Here is a 19,988-nt window from a genome sequence, read left to right on the forward strand (position 1 = left end):
AGTTTATTCTGAATGTATATTTTAAGCTTTAGTTGTATTGAAAATTTTCCATATAATAAAAAAATATTTTCTGTAGTAATCTATTTATTCAAAGGGAAACTCTGTACATATTTGATAAGCTGAGAATTTCCTGTGGGCTTTATTTCTGAATAGCAAAGTTTAGTTCTAAATTACATAAAATATCCTCTCTGGAATTACCTACTAGTATTTTATGAGCAGAAATGAAAGGGGAATTATAATTAATCTGTATTTAAGGTATTGTTTCTTCTTGTCACCTTTTTCTTCTTGCCAGTGCTTCTAAACTGGGTTTAGTTTATGGAAATCTATGGAGCTAAGATACTGAACTCATGTTGGCATTTACAACCTATTTCTGACATTACCCATAGAAAATGAACTTTTTAGGTGTGCCACTGGATAGTACAAGAGAAATAAAGAAGTACAGTTCAAATGTAATTTCCTCATATGAAAACAATTGTTTATGTTAAATGAGAAAAAAAGGGATATTCTAAATTGCAGATCAGAGTTAAGCCAGTACTTTTAAGTGCATGAGGTCATAAATGACAAATAGATATTTATCTCCAGATAGCATGAAGAAATGGTTTGCTACAAACAATTAGATTCAAGTTATGTGTTCAGATTCACTTCTCTTTCTCCTTTGACTCTTTATTCCAAGAAAATGGGGTTTAATTTAGCTCTGCCAAAATATTTGTGTAAAAATTAGCATTAGAATGATGAAAAAAAGTTTGAAACTGTAGATGTTGAATTACAAAGCCCTTTCTCCCTTTGAAGCATTTCTAACTAGGCAGTGGATTTATTAGTAGTTTTCAATCAACCTTCTAGAAGGTGAAATTCTTCTGTCAACAATTTAGGTACAATGAAAGTTTTCTTTTGATGTTACTCCAGGTTGTTTGAACTACTGACTGAGGAAGTCAGGCTAGTTATAGTAGTACAGCTTTCCTCTGAAATCAAGGAGGAGCACATTACTCAATGTTTCCTATGTCTTGTCCTGTCTCCTTTGAAAAAGGCTATTCAGGAACTTACATACACTGTTTAAATTTACACATGATAAATGGAGGGACAGCCGTATATAAAAAAAATTAATATCAAATTTTAATCCATTTTATGCAGCTGTGTTATGATATAACTAATGTAATTGCATCTGGAAGAGTAAGTAAGCATTCTATCAGGCAATAATCTACTCTGGAAATCTGAGTTTAGCAACATTCCCACTGACACCTGTAAAGGGACATTCAGTCATCACCCTGTACTTTTTCAAAATACTGTACTATATCTGAGGCCCCTAAGACTATAGCAAGGCAGTCTTTTTGTTTGTTTTGTTCTTTTATTTTTTCCCTGATTTATTCAATTGTCTTGTTCTTAACAGTAAGAAATTATGCGGAGTGGAAAGATGTGTGCTTGCGATCTGGATGGAAGAGTTATTTTCCTGTAGTGGTTGTTCATTGAGATTTTTTTTTCATACTGCTTTGAAGTTACTTCCATCATCACTGTAATTTTCAGTAGTGTTGAGCAGAGAAATTGAGAGGGAGTTGGGACAGTCCTTTCATGTTTTCTGCTGTGAACAGAAGTACACACTGTGCCCCAAAGGCACCGCTAATAGCAGGCTCCTGGTGGTGTGCACAGGGCACGGACTTGCCTGTAGCAAAATACACATATACCATTTCTCTCCAATGCTTGAAAAACCCCAGAGTTGCATTTCTTTAAATCACACGTTTTCCCTGTGTTTCTAATATACAATTAATAAGCATTAGTAGCCAGAACAATTTTTGCATCAACATATTTTGATGTTTTCAAATCAGTATTGAGACTATGGTTGTGTGAAACTCTTTAAAAATTTAAAAAGCAAACAAAGTAATTTGCCCTCTTCCAAATCAAGTTAATTAGATAATACCCAGTAATTTTCTCCAAATGATCAGGAAGATAACTTTTTTTAGTAGAAGTACTTGTTTTTTATGGCTCTTTCTAAGGTGCTGTCAAATAATGAAATATATAATTGGTTTCTAACTGTATTTTTAATTAGAGAAGAATCCTTCAGATGTTACTTACATATTGTGAAAAAGATAACTCATGTAGAAACTTCTTCCATTTTAATATGTAATAAGGAAATTTTAATTGGTAGAGAAATATAAAAGAATGCCATATTCCTAAATACTACATTAGTAAAAAAAAAGGATACTACATATTCTGCTGAGAATTTTCCTTCCTTAGCGAGTCTTAATAATATCTTTTGCATCCCAATGAAATTAACAGCTATGCATAGAAATGAAAGCATAAGAACAGTGAGTCTAATTGTACAATATTTACTTAATCCAGATTATTAATATTTTATTGACCTTGTTCCTTAGTATGATGAGTAATTTAGGTGGTTTTTAATAGAAAGTTATATATGCATTTTTCCATGCTCTCCTGAGTGTAACTGCATCCATAGCATGTATAGCATGCATGGAGATCATAAAGATGGTACAATAACAGAAGATTGCATTTTCTGAAGGGTCTTTGGTCATTTTAGTGAGTTATTTTGACATAGCCACATGCAAGGTTGTTCAAAGTCTTCTAAGAAATTACGGTTTTCTGTTACAGTGAAAACATTTAATTACTGTCTATTTAGCTAGAAATGTTATGATTTCTGATACTAGTCAGAGCAATGATCCTTACTGTACTCCACATTCAAGGTTCCAAGAGCATTACAGACTTGCAAAATTAGAACAGCTAGATCATCGGTACTTTCAGTTTTAGTTAATTATTATCAATGTAGGTGCAATAATATTTTGTATTTACACAGTTTTTCAAAGAATTTCTTGTTGTAATTATTCAGTGATTATGCTTTTTAATATTGTTTCCCTGAAGTGTTTTGACAAAAATGCTGCTTCTTTTGCAGGAGTTCATCAGATCAATAGATTCAGGAGAAACAATCTTGGATAGAGCAATAGGTGGGGTAACCTATGATATTGCAGTACTTTTAGACATAGATATTCTAATTATTGAATTGTATGAAGGAATATGATTACTTTTACCAACAGGGCAAGCTGCATCAGAAGAATTGATTAAGACTACTTTAATGACCTTTGGAGCAGTAACAGAGCATCCCAGCTTGCTGGTGAGCCATCGCTTGACTGTAAGTCTGACAGCAGTTTAAATAGTTGCAAGCTGATAGGCCTAATTCCATTTATAAATAGAAAGTTTTGAAGATTTAGAAACTGTTTAAAATATGTTGTGGTTCTATTTGACAGGAAAAATACTTAATGTTTATAGAGAATTTTCAAAAAAGTAGCAAGACCTTCAGTTTACTGTATTTCGTTGAGAAATCAGAGGGACAATGAGAAGGACTTAGAGTTTAGAACTAGTGGTTCTTGATTCTGTAAATGTTTCTTCAGCTTCAATGCAAATATGTTGCTATATATTAGTGAAACTTTCACCACTATTTATGCTTTTTAAATAAACATATGCTTTTAACAACAACATGGCTTGGAAACACCACCTCTGAGAATTGATCCCATTCTATCATATGAGGGGGTAGTAGATATCAGTAGATATGATATCTACTGATGAGGTCATCAGTAGCAGTTATGGTGCTGGGGTTTTTCTGTGGTTGGTTGTTTACTTGCTTTTTAGGTCTAACAGATTTCTTACTTAAAAATTTCATTAGAATTACCAAACTCTTATATCACTGAGTTTTGTTTTCTTTGGAATTCTTGGTTAAAACATTCTACTGTGAGCTAAGCTAGTTGAAGGCAGAACAATTAAGTTGTGAAATGGTTGTCAGCAAATCAGGTCATCTGAATGGTTAAATCAGTGTTTGACAAGTCATCATAACCTGCACCAATGCATTTTTGTGTTGGACTTTCACCAAATTACAATCCACCATACTTGCTGAGATGACCATTTGATTCAAATTGAATCTTACGTGTTTGTATTGGAATTATTTAAGGGCACACACTCTTATATATAGCGCTTACATCAAGAAAGACACAAATAAATAAGAATGAGGGATGTTAGGGATTGTGCTAGATAAGAATGGGTGATCTTAGAAATCAAGTGGTTTTAGAATTTGAATCCTAATTGGTGTGTGTGTTATTTGAGGATTTAGATTTTAAAGTCTTAACAAGTGAAAATAGTAAAATGAATCCAAAGTATGAATTGGAATTTTAAAAAGTTTAATAGGATTTTTTTTCATGGATTCTCACAGGAGTGATATTCAAGATAATGATCCTTATGCAAAAAAATCTAACCAATTAGTAGTCAGAGGGGAAATAGTACTGTTCAATTTACTTTGATATGGCAACAGTGACCTAGAAATAAAATAAGTGTAGGTGAAGTATGAATGCCTACTGATATCTCCCTACATGCCTGTCACCTAGCTTCTCACTATATCTGTATCCTTCTAGAATCACCTCAGTTTTAAAAAATAATTGCTTTACTTTTGTGAGTTACCAGTGTGTCTTATATTGACAGATATATGTACCATTTTTTATGGTGGTCCATCAGCACTGACTGAAATTGTGATACCTTGTGTCAGCACATGAAATAAAATTCCTCTACCTGTTTCAAGTTTAATGGTCTGGGGATTTTCTCTGGAAGAGAGAATTCCTCTTTACAACTCTTCTTCCCCTATGCCCATCTCCACATTTAGCAGAACTTTTTCCTGAAGCCAGGGAGTGACTATCCGAGTGTCTGTTAAGTAACCCATGGGTCACAGTAGGGGAGTTTTAAAGTATCTAGATTTCTGGGGAACAGTTTACTTCAGTTCATGTGCAGGAGGTTTTAGACGTTTATTTTAAATCCATCTCAGCATATCCGTTATGTAGTTAGAGATAAAACTTCCTTTCTAACCATGATTGTCCAGTAATTCTTTTGTAGTTTCCCTGGTTTGGGTATAAAATTGTATCCTTGTCAAGGAGCAGCTTTTACAGCTTTTTTTTTCCTTTTCTCGTTTTTTCTTTTTTTCTTTTTTTCTTTTTTTCTTTTTTTTTTTAAGAAAATCTGTTGCTTCATATGCTGATTTTCATAAATAACAGTTCTTACTAATTTAAAAGAGCCCTCTTGACACTCAGCAAATAGTCATTCAGACATAAAATAAAGTGGAGAAATTGCCTTGCATTTTTTATGTTAAATTCAAGAAATTGTCCATTGTAATTAATAATCTCTAACCACATCTGCCACTAGTGGTGCAAACAGTAATTAGTTTAATACTATTTACGAAGTCTAGTGTGCTAATTATACTTGAATGTACAGCATACATTACTTTAGAGGAAAGTGGTACTTCATCTTCTATGATGCACACAGACTATTTTTGGAATTGCTGTTGCTCGAGGGATATCTTCTAATTGCTGCAGGCTGAGCATGACTGGAATCTATGAATATAAATTCCAGCACACAGCAGAACATTGTGCTTTTTTAAAATGTTGAAGCCAGACATGTTCAAGTTTCCAGATCAATATTTAAGTATTACAGTTGTTGATAGGACACACTTTTACTAGAGAGAAATTGAAATCCTAGGCTGAGCTTGGAAGGATGAGCCTGGACTGCTCATTTAGGCCAAGTTGTTTACAAGCAGGATTTTCAGGAGTGAGGCTGGGTGAAGGCCAAAACCTTCTTAAGAGGATGCCATTTTTTTCTGCTCTTACTGTGATATTGCTCTAAAGTCTCTAACCAGAAATTAAATGCATTTCTAATAAAGTTTAATTAATGTAATAAAAAGTGAGACTGTAATGAGTAAGCAGAACCAGAAAGTTTTTCATTTGTGTTCTGTTTTTAGTTTAACTAAAGTAAAAATTGTTTACACTAATAGGAATTTAAGAACAACATCTCAGTTTCATTTCCACTTGGAGAATTACTTGTTCTGGGTTTTAGTTTATGTTTTATTTACTTTTGTATTCGTACTTTTAACAAAGAAAATAAAATAAATTGTGAGTTTTCGTGGTTAAATTTCTGATTACCATTAACCTGAAGTCAATTATTGAGGAGATTAATTTCTGTGGAGACTGACTGTATTAGATATTGCAAAGTGTGATAAAGTCAATGGAAATTAATTGACAGTGCTTAAATGAAAGCCAGCAGTGAGCAGTAATTTCATTTTGCATGCAGATGTGTGCAAGATTAAAGTAAAGAATAACAGTAAATGTGACTTGGTAAATTTTTACAAAACCAGATTTTCAGGTATGCAAATATGATGTTGAAGATCATTAGGAAGAGACTGTATAGACTGGAGTGAAACATTAACCTTATTTCTCAAACTGGTACAAGTCCAACTACTTGTTTTTCCACCTATCTAAAATGTGAACATACTTACTAAATTCAGATACTAAGTGTTATAATAATATTGATTTTCCAATTTTCAAAGATTTAGATATAAGATATAAGATTTAGGTATAAGATTTAGATATAATTAACTGGAAGAAGACATGCTGACTATAATTTGCATTTTTCTATTTTGTGTTAAGTATATTTATTTTCCTGAAAAAGGGACATGCTCAAATTCAGAGCACTTAAAAGAGTGAAGAAGCTCATGACTGCAGACAATTCCTGAGGGAGTCCTTTCTATACTCCAGTTTGCTCCCAGAAATGATCTGTGTACTACACATTTAATCTTCTACCCAAAACATTGAAGTTGTTCTCTGGTTAAGGCCAAAGTTGTCAGCAGTGATTCTCTTCCTCAAGGTTTTAAAACTTACTTTTAAAATCAGACTAAAATGAAAGCACCTAAAACATGATGAGTTGCTTGATGGGAAGTCAAGGGAAAAGTCATATGACAGGGAAACCTACTGTTTGGGAGTTATTAATTTCAATACAGATGACAACACAAGGGTTAGAAACTTCTGCAAGTGCTTTTTTCAGCATGAGTGTTCTTCATCCATGGGCTATTCTTATCTAACCACTGACATCTTAATTTTGTCAGTGTAGGATGTGACTATATGAACATATTGTAGAGAAGTTTTTCGATCACATTCCCGTTTCAAGTAGATTAAAATACTACACTGCATGTGGCTTTCTGTCTATTAAGCTAATCCAGATGACATGAGGCTTCTTCATGAAACCAGTTCTCTACTAATTGGCATATTGAGTCAGTCAATCAGTGCTGTCTCTTCCCAGAAATAAGAAAAAAACCAAATCCTCAATGAAGATTCTGAAGAATTTTAAATAAAAATTACAGAAGTGTCATCTTTCTTCCCAACTCATTCTAACATGCATTAGGTTATTTTTTCTGTTACATTCTGAAAGATTACTGATGATATTAAAACATTGAGGAGTGTGCTGTGCTTCGAGCAAATGCTTTGAGAAGTGTGAAGGCAGGAAGAAAGATGATTTGGGGTTGGAGCATATCTCTCATGAGGAAAGGCTGAGGGATTTGGACCTGTCCAGCCTGGAGAAGACAATTGAGAGGGCATATCATTAATGAGTATAAATATCTAAAGGTGGGGGTTTGGGGGTCTGTCAAGAGGATGGAGCCAGGCTCTTCTCAGTGTTGCTCATACCTCACTAGTCAAGTTTTCTTTGCAGAAATTACTCAACATTATGGAGACAGATGTTCTGGCTCTGGATAGAATTATTGTATTTCCAAAAAGGTTTTGACAAAGTCGTGCACCAAAGACTTCAAATTCATTAGTGTCCCTGACCTCTTACCTACAGGCTAATCAACTTCTAACTAGTTAAAATTTACTAAGTGGAGAATAGTGGAGATTAGTTTTTAAAAATTTAGGTATTTTAAGAGAGGTGCCTTAGAAAGGTTTGTTGCAAAATATGCTGCTAATCCAGAAAAGGAAATGAATAGGGAGGTGACAGAACTGACTGATGACACTAAATTATTCACAGTAGTGAAAATTAAAACTGACAGAGAAGTTGCAGAAAGGTTTTAGATTTGACTGAAAGGAAAATAATGACATGCAATTCAATACTGACGACAAGTAATGGACATGGGAAAGTAATTTCTACTGTACATATGCAGTGTCAAACTCTAAACTACTTGTAACTTCTGGAAGTGTTTTGGCATTATTTTTCTATGGAAATGATAGCTTTATACTAAGCAGTAAACAGAAAGACAACTAGATTATTAGAAATTACTAGTGAATGATCAGACAAAAAAGCAGAAAATGTTGTGCCATGGTGCACCCAGGTCTCAAACACTGAATGCAGTAGTCATTCAGTCTCAAAGGGAATGAAGTTTATCAAGAAAAGGTACAGCTCGATCATGCAAGAAGGGTCTGTGTAGAAAAGAACATCTTGGAAACAAAATACTCTATAGTGCATGGCATGAATGGCATGGGAAAGATGAATTGCAAATAGTCATGCTTAAAGTAATAATATGTGGGTATCAAGTTAGCTGCTTTAAAATAAGCAAGGATATGTCTTCATAAGGTGTAACTGAAGTGTAAAATGCAGTGCTGTAAGTATTGCACATGCTAACAGTATAAATACATTTAAGATAGGATGGGACAAATATATGGAAGAAAAGGCTAAATGCAAAAATACAGATACATAATCAGCTTAGGAAGTTTCTTAATTCAAGAGGTACTTTTCTAGAAGCTAGATGTGTGTTTTATGCTTGGTCTATTTCTCATACTCTTCTTCAACTCCATTCCTGCTGTCAGAAACAGGATTACCAGCTTTGAGCTAGGGTGGTTTTTTTGGTTCTGTACATATATATTCTAGCTGGGAGATGTGAATGTAATGTGTATGGAAGTTTCTAGAATTTCATTGCTGTTTTGGATACATAACAGCACAGTTATGGCAGCACCACCTTGGAATGCCATCATTACAGAATTTTGTATTGGTGGTTTTGTGCAGCTAAGGATGTATCATGAACTGAATATCAGTCTGTTTAAAAGGTGGTAGGAACTGATCCAGAGCTATAATCATGTTCAGCCTATTTAGTCTGTTTAGGCTTAAAGAAGAATAATTTTTCATTTTTTGTTGAGCAGTCTCAGTGATAAAGACTGAGACAAAAAAAACAAACTGTATCTGATTTATCTTCATGCATATATGGAGATTTGATTCCACACATATCAGCAGCCATTCAAAAGAGGAATAAATAAATCCTTGTCTGAATATTCTTCTATTTATTTCAGTGCCAAAATACTAGTACCATTCTTCTCTGTACATAAATGACAGACACGTTTGCAATTTACTGGTGAATTTGTTAAAAATATTTTATGTACTGTTGTACTTCACTTTATTTCACCTTAATATTAATGCGCAAAGTTCATACCTTATCTACAATTTTATATACACATTATTGAGAAACAGTGACCCAAATAGCATGGAGAGAAGATTAGGGCTGTGGAGTTAGGAAGTATCCAATTTAAGGTTCATATAAAATTTAATATCTGCTTCCCCCTTCAGCGTATGCTTTCTGATATGCTCTTTCATAATAAAATAATTTTCTGTAGGATCAGTGCTTCATTTAGTTGATTTCCCCATCACACTGAACTGACATGAGGCAAACACCTTCTACGGAGAATTCCTTTCTAAACAGTTTGTTTACTAAAACTGAGGTTTGTGTTAGGAAAAGTTCAGACTAAACTACTACAGTCATTTACGACCTAAAGAATCTTCTTTACGATGACAGTTGAAAATATATTTATTATAGAACACTTATGACTGGCTTAACTACATTCACTAATGTGGAAAGACTATTGTTAATGCTAGATTAAAGTGATAGTAGATTTTAAGTTTTATAAATTGAAATTGCATTGTACTGTTGTATACTGCCATCTTAATCGGTGTAAGTCTGAGTCAATGCTCCTGCTGTTGAGTGTTTCATAATATCCAGGGACTCTAGGTTGGTTCAGATAATTGAGAGCTGCTTCTTTTCCTCTTTTCTCTTTCACACCTTTAATTTACCACTTACATGTGCTTCTTCATTTGAGAAGCTCTGTGGTAGTTAAACTGGTTTCTTGGACTGAAAGGTCTCAAGTACACACAATTTTTTTCCTACCTCACTGGTATGTTATAGCTGATACATTACCATTTGCAGAACAGTGTAGAAACCTGCACTAATGGAGTTGTTGGAATGCAGTGCAATTTTATTATTCAATCAAAAAGACAATGAAATATTTCAAATTTATGAAATGTTACAAAAGTCACATTTTATGATATATAGCATTATCTATATAGGTGTAAAGGTTATTGGTACTTGCAAGAGTAGTTTGGCTTCCGTACTTCAACCAGAATCCTTTTACTTCTTTTATTGAAAGTCTGTAACAAAAGCATTTTGTAGAAGTTTTTTTTCAGAAATGAAAAAAGCTAAAGTAAATGAGTCCCTTAATGTCAGAGATTGATTTAACAGAGTCCACCAACCAGCAGTGAAAGAGTTGCTAACTGCAGTTATTGCTGGCTAGAGGCTAACTTCACTTAGTGACCCTTTTCATACGTACTTTCAACTTCTATAGATGTTTCTTATTAGTAGCTGCATGTATGTAGGGAAATTTTATCTTCTCATATTAATTACAGAAACAAAACACATGGGAGAGTATAACGCAGTCTTGTTACACCAAATCCTGTCCATGGTGCAGAATCTACACAGCAATTTTCTTTGTATAAGTAAATCCTAGGAGGTGTGCATCCATGATACATGCTTAAAAATTACAGAGCTATTCATCCATCCTCTTCCCAAAACCCAAGCATGACCTGTCTAAATAAATTATTTTTTACCAGTGATTTAAGAATTAGAAACTCTCTTACAGAGAAGACTAATAATAGACTGTTTTTGTAACTGAGCTGTAGCCTAGTTTTTATCATCAGTTGATTTCAAATGGGCCTGAGCCGACTAGTCCTGTGACAGAGGATATATTTGTAACAATGCCCTCATGGACAATAAAAAGTCGGATTATATTTTTCATTGTGCAAGTCTTTAGTAATGTAAATTTACATTTTAGTGGAAGACTGTGTATTACCAGAAGGGAAGAAGTTAAAATATTTTCAATACTCCATATTAAGTTTAGGGATATTTCCTTAGAGGTAATACATCTTTTCTGATGTATTTTAATTCTGTACCATTCTGTTTTTCATCTGAACTCTATTCAATGATTAGTGTATGGATTAAAACATCAGGATTAAGATACTCTAATACCCTTTTTTCTTAATATCTTACATCTGCAATGAATTCTGTACTTTAAGTTAAAAGTCCCTGTCAATGAATTATACCAAAGTTGCTGTTTTTTTCTATATAAAAGTATATTAATGTCTGTAATTTTATGGCAGTTTACCAGAGAAAGATTAACTTGGTGGCTTTATAAGAGTGATTATGGCTGAATTTCCATGATTATTCAACTCTTTGTTTAAGGGCTCTAGCAGCAAAATAGACAGAGATGATAGTGTATCTCTGTTCTATCTTTTTCCTCTGTGAATGATCTAAACCACATCTTTCTAATTCTCTGTTTTAGGTTGAAGATTCTATCGTCCCACCGCTTGTTTCTTTGGTCCACAGTCAGAATGGTAAGTATAGACATATCAGCTACAGTGTCTATGAATTCCACAGTTTGTTTTAATTATATTTCAGTGTGGTCACATTCTTGGCACTTTTATTTTCAAGAGGAATGGAGACTCTTGAGCTTGCGGTTGCTCTCAGAAACCACATCAGTGCTTTTAAGCCACGAAGTCATGGGTGAGGAGAAAGAGGAGAGCCTCAACTCAAACAACAAGCTTCTGTCTCTCATTAGAGATTTACTGCTGCCTCAGTAAGTATAATATTGCTCCAGTGATAGGGAATAACTTGATACGCCAACCATTTTGACAGTGTATTTGTTTTAGCCATCCTTTCTATGTTTGAATGACTAAGTCAAAAGGGGAATAGCAATTAACTGCTGCCAGAGTTCTTTGCCCAACATCTTCTCCTGGGTTTATTTAGTATTTTTTCATATGCAACACAAACACAACTTCTGTGTGACACTCATTTATGATACTGTGCCTCTGGCTACTTTTGGAGCAAAACAGGATTCCCTCTAGCTTTTGGGCTGTGATTTAAATACTTCTCTTTGTTCTTCTAATACAGTCAGAACATTCTAACTACATCTTTTTTGTCTATTTTCGATATTGTACCTTTATTTAAGATGTTCTGAAAGCATATGGAATGACATAGAAACTTTTTTTAAAGGAACAATACATCGTGGATTAATCCTTTGTGGTTCACCCAGAGGTTATTGCCTCTAAATTGCTGTCCTTTCCTGCTGCCCCAAGCAGCAGAAAAACCCTACAGCAGAGTAGATGAAACTACAGCCTGTAGGCAAGATATGGTCTGGAACTTCATTCACATGGTTTATGGTCAAATGAGGCCTCTCTTTTCATGGCAACTTGCAGGAGAGCATAAAGTGAGCTCTCTGTGTTATGCACACGTTAACTGTGAGCTGGTAACATTTGTGAATAGAGGGAAGGAACACAAGACAAGTACAGTAGTGATGAGTCATCAGTTGTATTTTACATTATTCTCAGAATGCTGCAGTGTATTTTTCTATGTGGTCCTCAAAAGTTAATAATGGTCAATACTTAGCTGCCCCAAGTGAGAAAATTGTTCACCACCTTTACACTAAATAAGTGGAAAAAGGCTGGAGGAATGAATGCTGGATTATGATCAGAAACCCAGTGTCTTTTCCAAATATGAGACTTTCTCTGCTAATTGAGTAATGTTCTTACAGTTTGAGGACCAATGTTTTATCCATGTAAGGTGTGTAGACTTTTATTTCTGACAGAGAATTGGATGAAAATCTAACAGTTCTGTAGAGAAACTTCAACACCTTTCTTCAAAATTTTTCCTCTGGGCAGTGTAGGGTGTATCAGTACGAATTAAAATGGCAACTGAAAATATTATTTTTAAAATAGAGCATATTTTATTATTAAAAGCATTTTTAAAAGCTGTCAGATAGTTTTCTTCAGATAGGGGAAGAGACCTGAAGTCAAAGGAGAGAGTTCTGTACTTGCTCTGAAGCTTGCCCTTTGTAGACACGTTCATCTTTCACAATGTTTCTCATTGAGCAGGGGGATGTGTGTTTGGAGGGAAGTGTCATGCTAATAACAAACTAGAAGGAAAACAGCCAATTAACTTTTGTCTTCAAGCTTACTAGCTGGAAGGGCTTTTTGGCCTGAGACTAAGTTGGGGACTTCAGCTGTGCCATCTTATCATGCACTGTGTGGCAGATGAATGAAAAAGGGTCTTAAGAGCAGCTCAGGATCTTGAATCCAGGGTTTAAGTAATTACTCAATCAGTTTCGCCATCTCATTAATAGAGATGAGAAGGAAGAAGTTCTAAGAGTCAGAGTAATCTACTTGTGAAGATAATGTAAAGCTGTATCCCAAGAAATATGGGTTACTTGAAAACTTGAAATCTCTTGAAACTGAGAGCATTGGAGGCTGAAGAGATTTTTGCTGATACTGTTTAGTCTTTCTGTTGTGGGATAAGGGATGGGAAAGAATCCAACTCAGCTGGAGGACAGTCAAAAGAGGGGAGGTATGTGATGGTCATTTTTTGTGGGCACTCTGTGGAGGGAAGTAGATATTCCCACCCCTTTGGATCTACTGAGAGCTGTTGAAAATGGAAGGGAGTGACATCTGGTTTTAATATGGGATTTTCTTTTCAGGGAAGATTGTAATATTACACATTTGTGTGTATATTTTATTCCTATAAATATACTTCTCAAATTAATTTGTTTAGCTGGAAAACTGACCCTTGAAATAGAATGTGGGTCAGTATGAATAAAATATAAGTAGATTTCATTTTGAGATAAATGCAGGAGTGCAGTGATAATTACTTTTTTCCTCATCTTCTGCACCATCAATAAAATGGTAATTTTATTAAATATTTGTGCATTTATAGATTACAAAGTTAGCTTCTTCATAGGGTTTTGATTGAATTGAATGAAACAGTGTCATTAAATTTCAGTTCATTGAAAGATTGTTTTCCTGAACGTTTCATAACCAAGACGAAACCTGCAGCTATAGACAGTGAATAGATGCCAAGTGCTTTATATCCAGATTATTAAATAAAAAATGGAAACATCAGCTCTATTTCATTTTAATTTCTAACATTCCTAGTTTTCTATCATTAAAAATTAAGCCAGAATCAGCAAAGAGAAGTGTGTAAAAAAAGTTATATATTGAAGGTTTGTGTAGCTTGTTCTCAGTAGACTACCAAGCCAGTTCTGCAAGTATGAAATCCAGGATGCTTGACATAATATTCTTTTTTTAAGAGCTTAAGAGAGTCTACATCCCTAAATCTTTAGTTCCTTTTGCCAAGATTGTTTATAGAAAAGATTGACCAAATAACTCCTTATAATGTAGTACCTGAAGTTCACAAAACCCTTATAAAATGCCCCCTACAGCTAGTTGTGGGGGGATAGAATGTAAGAGGATAAAGATAGTGCAGAAGGCAATCTCACACCTGAGGAGTTTCAGCTGTACTAATTACCAAAGATTAAGAACAAGCCTGCCCTCAATAGGCCACAGCTGTGTCCAATAAGGATGAGGGCTATAAAAGAGTGGGTCAGCTGGGTGAGAAGAGAGCTGGAGCTTGTTGGCTGTGCTGTAAGGAGGAAGGACTCAGTGCTATGAAGAGATGGCCATGAGAAATCACCAAAAAAGTATGGAACTTTTGCAATAAGATAACAACAGCTACTGTTACTAAACTGTTCTGTGTTAAGTGGCAGTGAAATAATTTGATGACTCATTTGTTTAAGAAAGTATCTCAAGCATAGCATATTTTCCCTTTTGAGAAGATTCATATATTCATAGCTCCTAATGGCCTTTATTTAGTCAATGTGTTTATATTAATTGCTAAGACATTGACTCTAGTTATCTGTGTTTTCTCATGTGGTATTTGGTTTGATGGATCACTGTACCTTCCCTTAGAAATATCCTTTCCTAGTATTGTTTTGGGAGAGGAGAGCAGAGAGTTTCAAGGGAAAGGAAGTGAAGTGAGACTCTTTTATTGAACCTCAAGAAATGAGGATGCTAAGTGTGCTAAGTAATAACAGTGTCTCTCAGGTGTAATACATAGAAAGCTTAAAGCTGTTAAGGTGGACCTTGTTTAGGGAACATATTGATGTGTTTGTATAAGCAAGTATGTTGCCCAGTGTCTGATTTTTAAGCTAGCATGGCTGATTCATTCATTTGTAACTGCTGTTAGGAATTACAGTTTTGGAGACTTAAATGTACATCTTAGGCAGTAAAAGATGACTCCTGTTATCTGAGTCACCTGATAGCGTCTTTGATTGCCTCAGAAGATTTAGTATGGGCTCTGAAAAAAAAACAAAATTGCAAGTCCCATTATGTTTGGTAGGAATATATATTGCTCATATGTAGGGCTCTTGGGATCAGTGTCTGCTAATGTATTACAGCATTTTCTTATTTTATTAAGAGACTTTTTATTGGCCAGTGAGAAAGGGTTTTCTTTGGGGAGCTGGAATGTGTTCTTTGTAAAAGAGAAAGTTTAATCACTCAAGACCTGAAGCCAACACTGACTTGTGACTGATAGTTTTGTAGGTACTCTAATGTGGTGTGCGACCCTACAGTGGCACATTCAAGTGTGTAGTAGCCATGACACATTGCTCATAGGCTGTGTGCTTGTGTAGGAGTGTTAGCCCTTGTGAGCAGCTCCCACAGGCCACATCAAGACTGCGTGGCTGGTGTGCTTATCCCTCCTTGTCATAGGCAAGCAAACCTCTCCCTCTGGATTTCCTTCCTGCATGTGTCAGAGTGCTGAGGTGTAGTGTCTACAGAGAGGGGAAGAGCTAACAGGGTAGGTACATGCTAGCATGAAGGTGGTGGGAAGTGATCCAGATTGCTCGGTTCAGACAGCACTAGGGATCTCAAGATGTGAAGTAAAATTTTCAGTGATTTGCATGATTCCCCCTTCCTCTTACCAGAACGCTGAAGTTTTTTATTTTGTGGAAGCATTTTGTTGCTCATAACTTGGTAACATACCATGTTTTCTTACAATTAATCCTTTTGTTTGTTCTTGATTTATTCTTCATGAGTGTTGTTTGGGTCTTTTGCAAATGAAGGGATTTACACTTCCTGTTCTATTACTTCCATGTATTTGGAGTAGGACTAGTTGAAGTCAAAGACGGTGTTTTGATATAACTGACTCTGTCATTTTCTATGCTTGCATTTTTCTTACTTGCATCATTGTATCCTACTGTCATCCACATACATTTTTGTTTAAATACAGTAAAATCAGCCCTGTATGTTGGGTGGGCATCAGTAGAATGTTAGTAGAAACAGCAAGGTCCGTTTTGTTTTTCACCAGCCTGTTTTCCCTTACCAAGATTTCCATGAAGTGATACTTAGAAATGTTTTGAAGCGGTTTTTCTTGGATTATTTTCTGCCACAGCTCTCAAGAAACATTTGGAGTACTTTTATATTCTTTTGGTCTATATGACTTGGAGAATGAAAGTATGCTGCAGTGAAAGCAATATTTTTGGAAATTTCAGATAAAATATAAACCTCAATGTGAGTTTCTCTCAATTTTGAGGAAAATTACCATGTATACAAAATATGGAGCTTAATCATATATAATTTGGTTGATCGTGTTCCTAAGCACTCAATAAATCTTCTACCTAAATCTTTGAGGCTCATTTACTGCTTGTCTCTTGAAGAATAGATTTTTATGTGAAAAATAATATAGATCAATAAATAGGTCTTGCACCTCTAGACAAGGTGAATATTTTATAAATGTTTTACTATAATTTATAGCTATAAAACCTGAATGTTTTCTATATATAACCTGAAAATCTATATATGTACACACATATACACAGAAGCATGTGTATACGTATTTTATAATTATATCTCTCTCTGAAAACTTATTCTCTTATTAATGCTGCTTTTAAATTTATTCTGATGCTGGTTTTAAAATACTGTTTCTGAGTGAGTCTTGTTTGTTGCTTTGTACAATTTGAAACAGCCTTGTATTTCCATTATAGTTATAAAGTTTGGAAATGGGAAATGATGAATTTCTAGTATCAATTTTTGATGTATATCTCTTGACTTCTTTTCCCTCACTCTTCCTGCCCCTTTCCTCCCTTCCCTTTCAGGTATGAGCACATTCTGCTGGCTCCAGACCCAATACCAATGTATGCTCTGAAACTGCTGGTGGCCCTGACTGACGGCAGCCCTGCTTCTGCGAGGTGATACAACTACACATTCTCTGTTGCTCTTGGTTCCTTCTCTTTCAATCTCTCCTTTCCTATTAGGGATCAGCAATAACAGATATCACTATTGTACTTCTTTGACTAGCACTATGATTTAGAAAAATCATTGGAGAGTTTTTCTTATAGAATGCATCTTACATCTTTTGTGTCAGTTTATATGATCCTGGTTATTTTAATATGAATTTAGCCAATGATACACTAGAGACAATATCTGAAGAATTTTAATGTTAAAAATTACCTTTAAAAATGTAAAAAAATCCCAAAGCAAACCTAAAACCTTATCAAAATTGTTCTTCAACTAAACATATTTGTGACTAGGACAAAGGTGGTGTGTTTCTAAATGTTTACACCTATAAATTCACTTGAAAACTGGTCAATTCTCCTGCATATATATCTCCCCTTAAAATTCCTGAATACAAATTTTAATTTTTGATATAGGTAGACTCAATATGTTTAGACATATCTTAATATCTCTTCCTTCTTTTTTCAAGATTTAGACCGTGATGGACAGGAAAAAAATAAAAAACTGTGTCATACATACAACTTAAACTGTGTGAGTTGATAGTAATAAGGAGGGATCTCTCTGTCTTCCTGGATATGCCCAAAAATGTGGTTATTCTTGTCATTGGCTATTGTCTCTTTGCAATGTCTGATAGCGTTGTGGCTCAGAGGTTGATAAGCATTGTACTGTCTTGCTTTGATTGCTTGAAATGAGCACAAGGAAAAAAAAAAACAAGGAAATTTAATTTGTTTTCCCACTTTTTATTAAAAAAGATGAAACATCCTCTTTTAATCATTTATGATGCTACTGGGAATGGTGCTTTACTATACTAGCAGACTACAAATTAACTAGGAAATAGGGAGGCTTGAGATTTTAAATGTTTTGAATTGTATAAAACAGTTTTCATTGTAAAGAGGCTGCTTATGCTACTGTAGGATTTTATGTATTCTAGAAACACGTAGAACAGCTTTTCATATTTAGATTTAACCCATGGATATTCTAGTACTGTAAGAATTATGAAGAATACTTGTGTAACCATAATGCTGGTTATATTAGCAGCACATTTCCTCTTCCTACTGAATTTGCTTTATCTGAGAAATCGTATGTATTTGCCATTAAGTATGGCCCAATCTACCAATGTAGGTAGAGCGTGGATGCACACTCATCCTCATGGTCATCTGGCATCAAACAGGGATATTTTCATAATATTATTAAAGAGCAGATGTGGATAATCAATGAACTATTAATAATTTGAAATACCAGTATGTCCAGAACTCTTCTTTAAGGATTGGCTATCAGATTCCAGATTCTAACCCATCTGTAATTGTTGTGTTTCCCAAATACTTTACAAGTCCTCTTTTACTTTCACTAAATCATGTGTTTGGCTGGGTTTCTAAATAAGCACAGTTTAGGCAATTCCCTTGGTCTATCTTTTTCCTTATTATTTGGCTTCCCCATAAATTTTGCAGGAAGTAGCCAATGCTTCGAAAGCATGAGAAAGGTGAATAATATATTCATGTTCATACAAATTGCTGGTGAACAAAATGGAAACCAGGTACATGCTATGGTGAACATGAACACTATATGGCAATTGGTTCTGTTTTGGTTCAATGAGTAATTAATCAGTATTCATGAAGCTCAAAATTACTCAAGGCATATGCTCTCTTTTGCTCCTTTCATTAGACATATGGAAAGTATCTGCAAAAATTGTGATGGAGAGTAAATAAATAAAAAATCCTGTGGGATTTAATTTGTTCCTGGTGAAAAACTCTACTGAATTTTAGTACTGATGAGAGTGATGTGAGTCACTGCATTGAGTCTCTGTGGCTTCTTCAAGCTTACATTTTACCCCCAATGCTTAGCTTTCAAGAATGGATGATTTCTCCTGCAATTTTAAATGAATGAAAGCAGTAGTAGCAAAAAGATTGAAAAATGCCAAAATGTTAAATTAGTGTTTACCGTGCTGCTGCAATGTGTCTTGAAAGTAGTTAATATTATTATTTTGATGTAAAGAGTGAATTGGGAGGAGGGCAAGGACTAGTGTGTGCTTTTAGTTTGTTCCGTATGATAGCTTGTTCTCAGGCATGTTCACCTAACAGATTCTTGCCTTCTTGCTCCCCCTTTAATAGTTCTGCCAATTTTCTTGCATCTAATTTCTTCTTACCATCAGCTCAGTATTTACCTGTGTGCTCCCTGACTGAGGCATCTGCATTTGACCAGTTCTTATTTTAGCACTTGAAAGGAGACAGATAAACTCAATTTTTTTTGTTTCCTTTTTTTCATAGCTGATACTGTAAACTAGTTAAATTGTGATATCAGAGGAAAGAGATTTCATCTTCCTCCTACTATTTTTGGGCATTTCTGCTTTCTGTTACAGGTTGTTTGCTATATATGGCATAGACACAGATACTCAAGTTATGATTTTGATGTTTTTTAAGCTTATCATAAAATAGTGTAGTTACAATACATGTTTTGAATTCCTTTAATTAGCATTTTATAAGAATACAAAAAACACTTTGTACTCTTTGCCATTGCTCCACTGTTGAGGTAATTTTTAATATTCTCTGTTGTAGGAGCTCTTCCACTCCATTGCTTTTCAATTTAGCAGTGAAAAACTCTAGTGATATCCCATTAGTGTGTTGCTGAATTAGATCTCTCACCAATGTAAGTTCTCTCTTGTGTAAGATGGTAGCTGTACAAAACCCCAACTTTAATGTGTTTCTGTGGACACTTTTAATAACTTGGACATCTAATCATATGAGCATCCACAGGAAGAAAATCCAGTTTCAGAAAAGGATGAGTCTTTTCTTGTCTGTTTTGACCTGAATAGGTTA

General features: G+C 34.6%; 1 protein-coding gene across 3 annotated transcripts in view; it reads left to right on the forward strand.

The window, feature by feature from the left end:
* The window catches only part of ULK4 (unc-51 like kinase 4), a 213,473-nt gene that overhangs the window by 69,095 nt on the left and 124,390 nt on the right, over positions 1-19,988 (forward strand). For 2 of the 3 annotated variants that reach the window (XR_010027757.1, XM_063156443.1), the window contains exons 26-30: positions 2,897-2,948; positions 3,039-3,133; positions 11,397-11,448; positions 11,546-11,690; positions 17,037-17,129. Coding sequence is in view for 2 of the 3 variants with exons in the window: in XM_063156443.1 (XP_063012513.1) it covers positions 2,897-2,948; positions 3,039-3,133; positions 11,397-11,448; positions 11,546-11,690; positions 17,037-17,129 (437 nt within the window). In the remaining variant the exon portion in view is untranslated. The remainder of the gene's footprint in view (positions 1-2,896; positions 2,949-3,038; positions 3,134-11,396; positions 11,449-11,545; positions 11,691-17,036; positions 17,130-19,988) is intronic. The other variant, XM_063156453.1, reaches the window with a different exon arrangement.

Source organism: Melospiza melodia, chromosome 1, assembly GCF_035770615.1.
Source record: "Melospiza melodia melodia isolate bMelMel2 chromosome 1, bMelMel2.pri, whole genome shotgun sequence".
Classification (NCBI taxonomy): Eukaryota; Metazoa; Chordata; class Aves; order Passeriformes; family Passerellidae; genus Melospiza; species Melospiza melodia.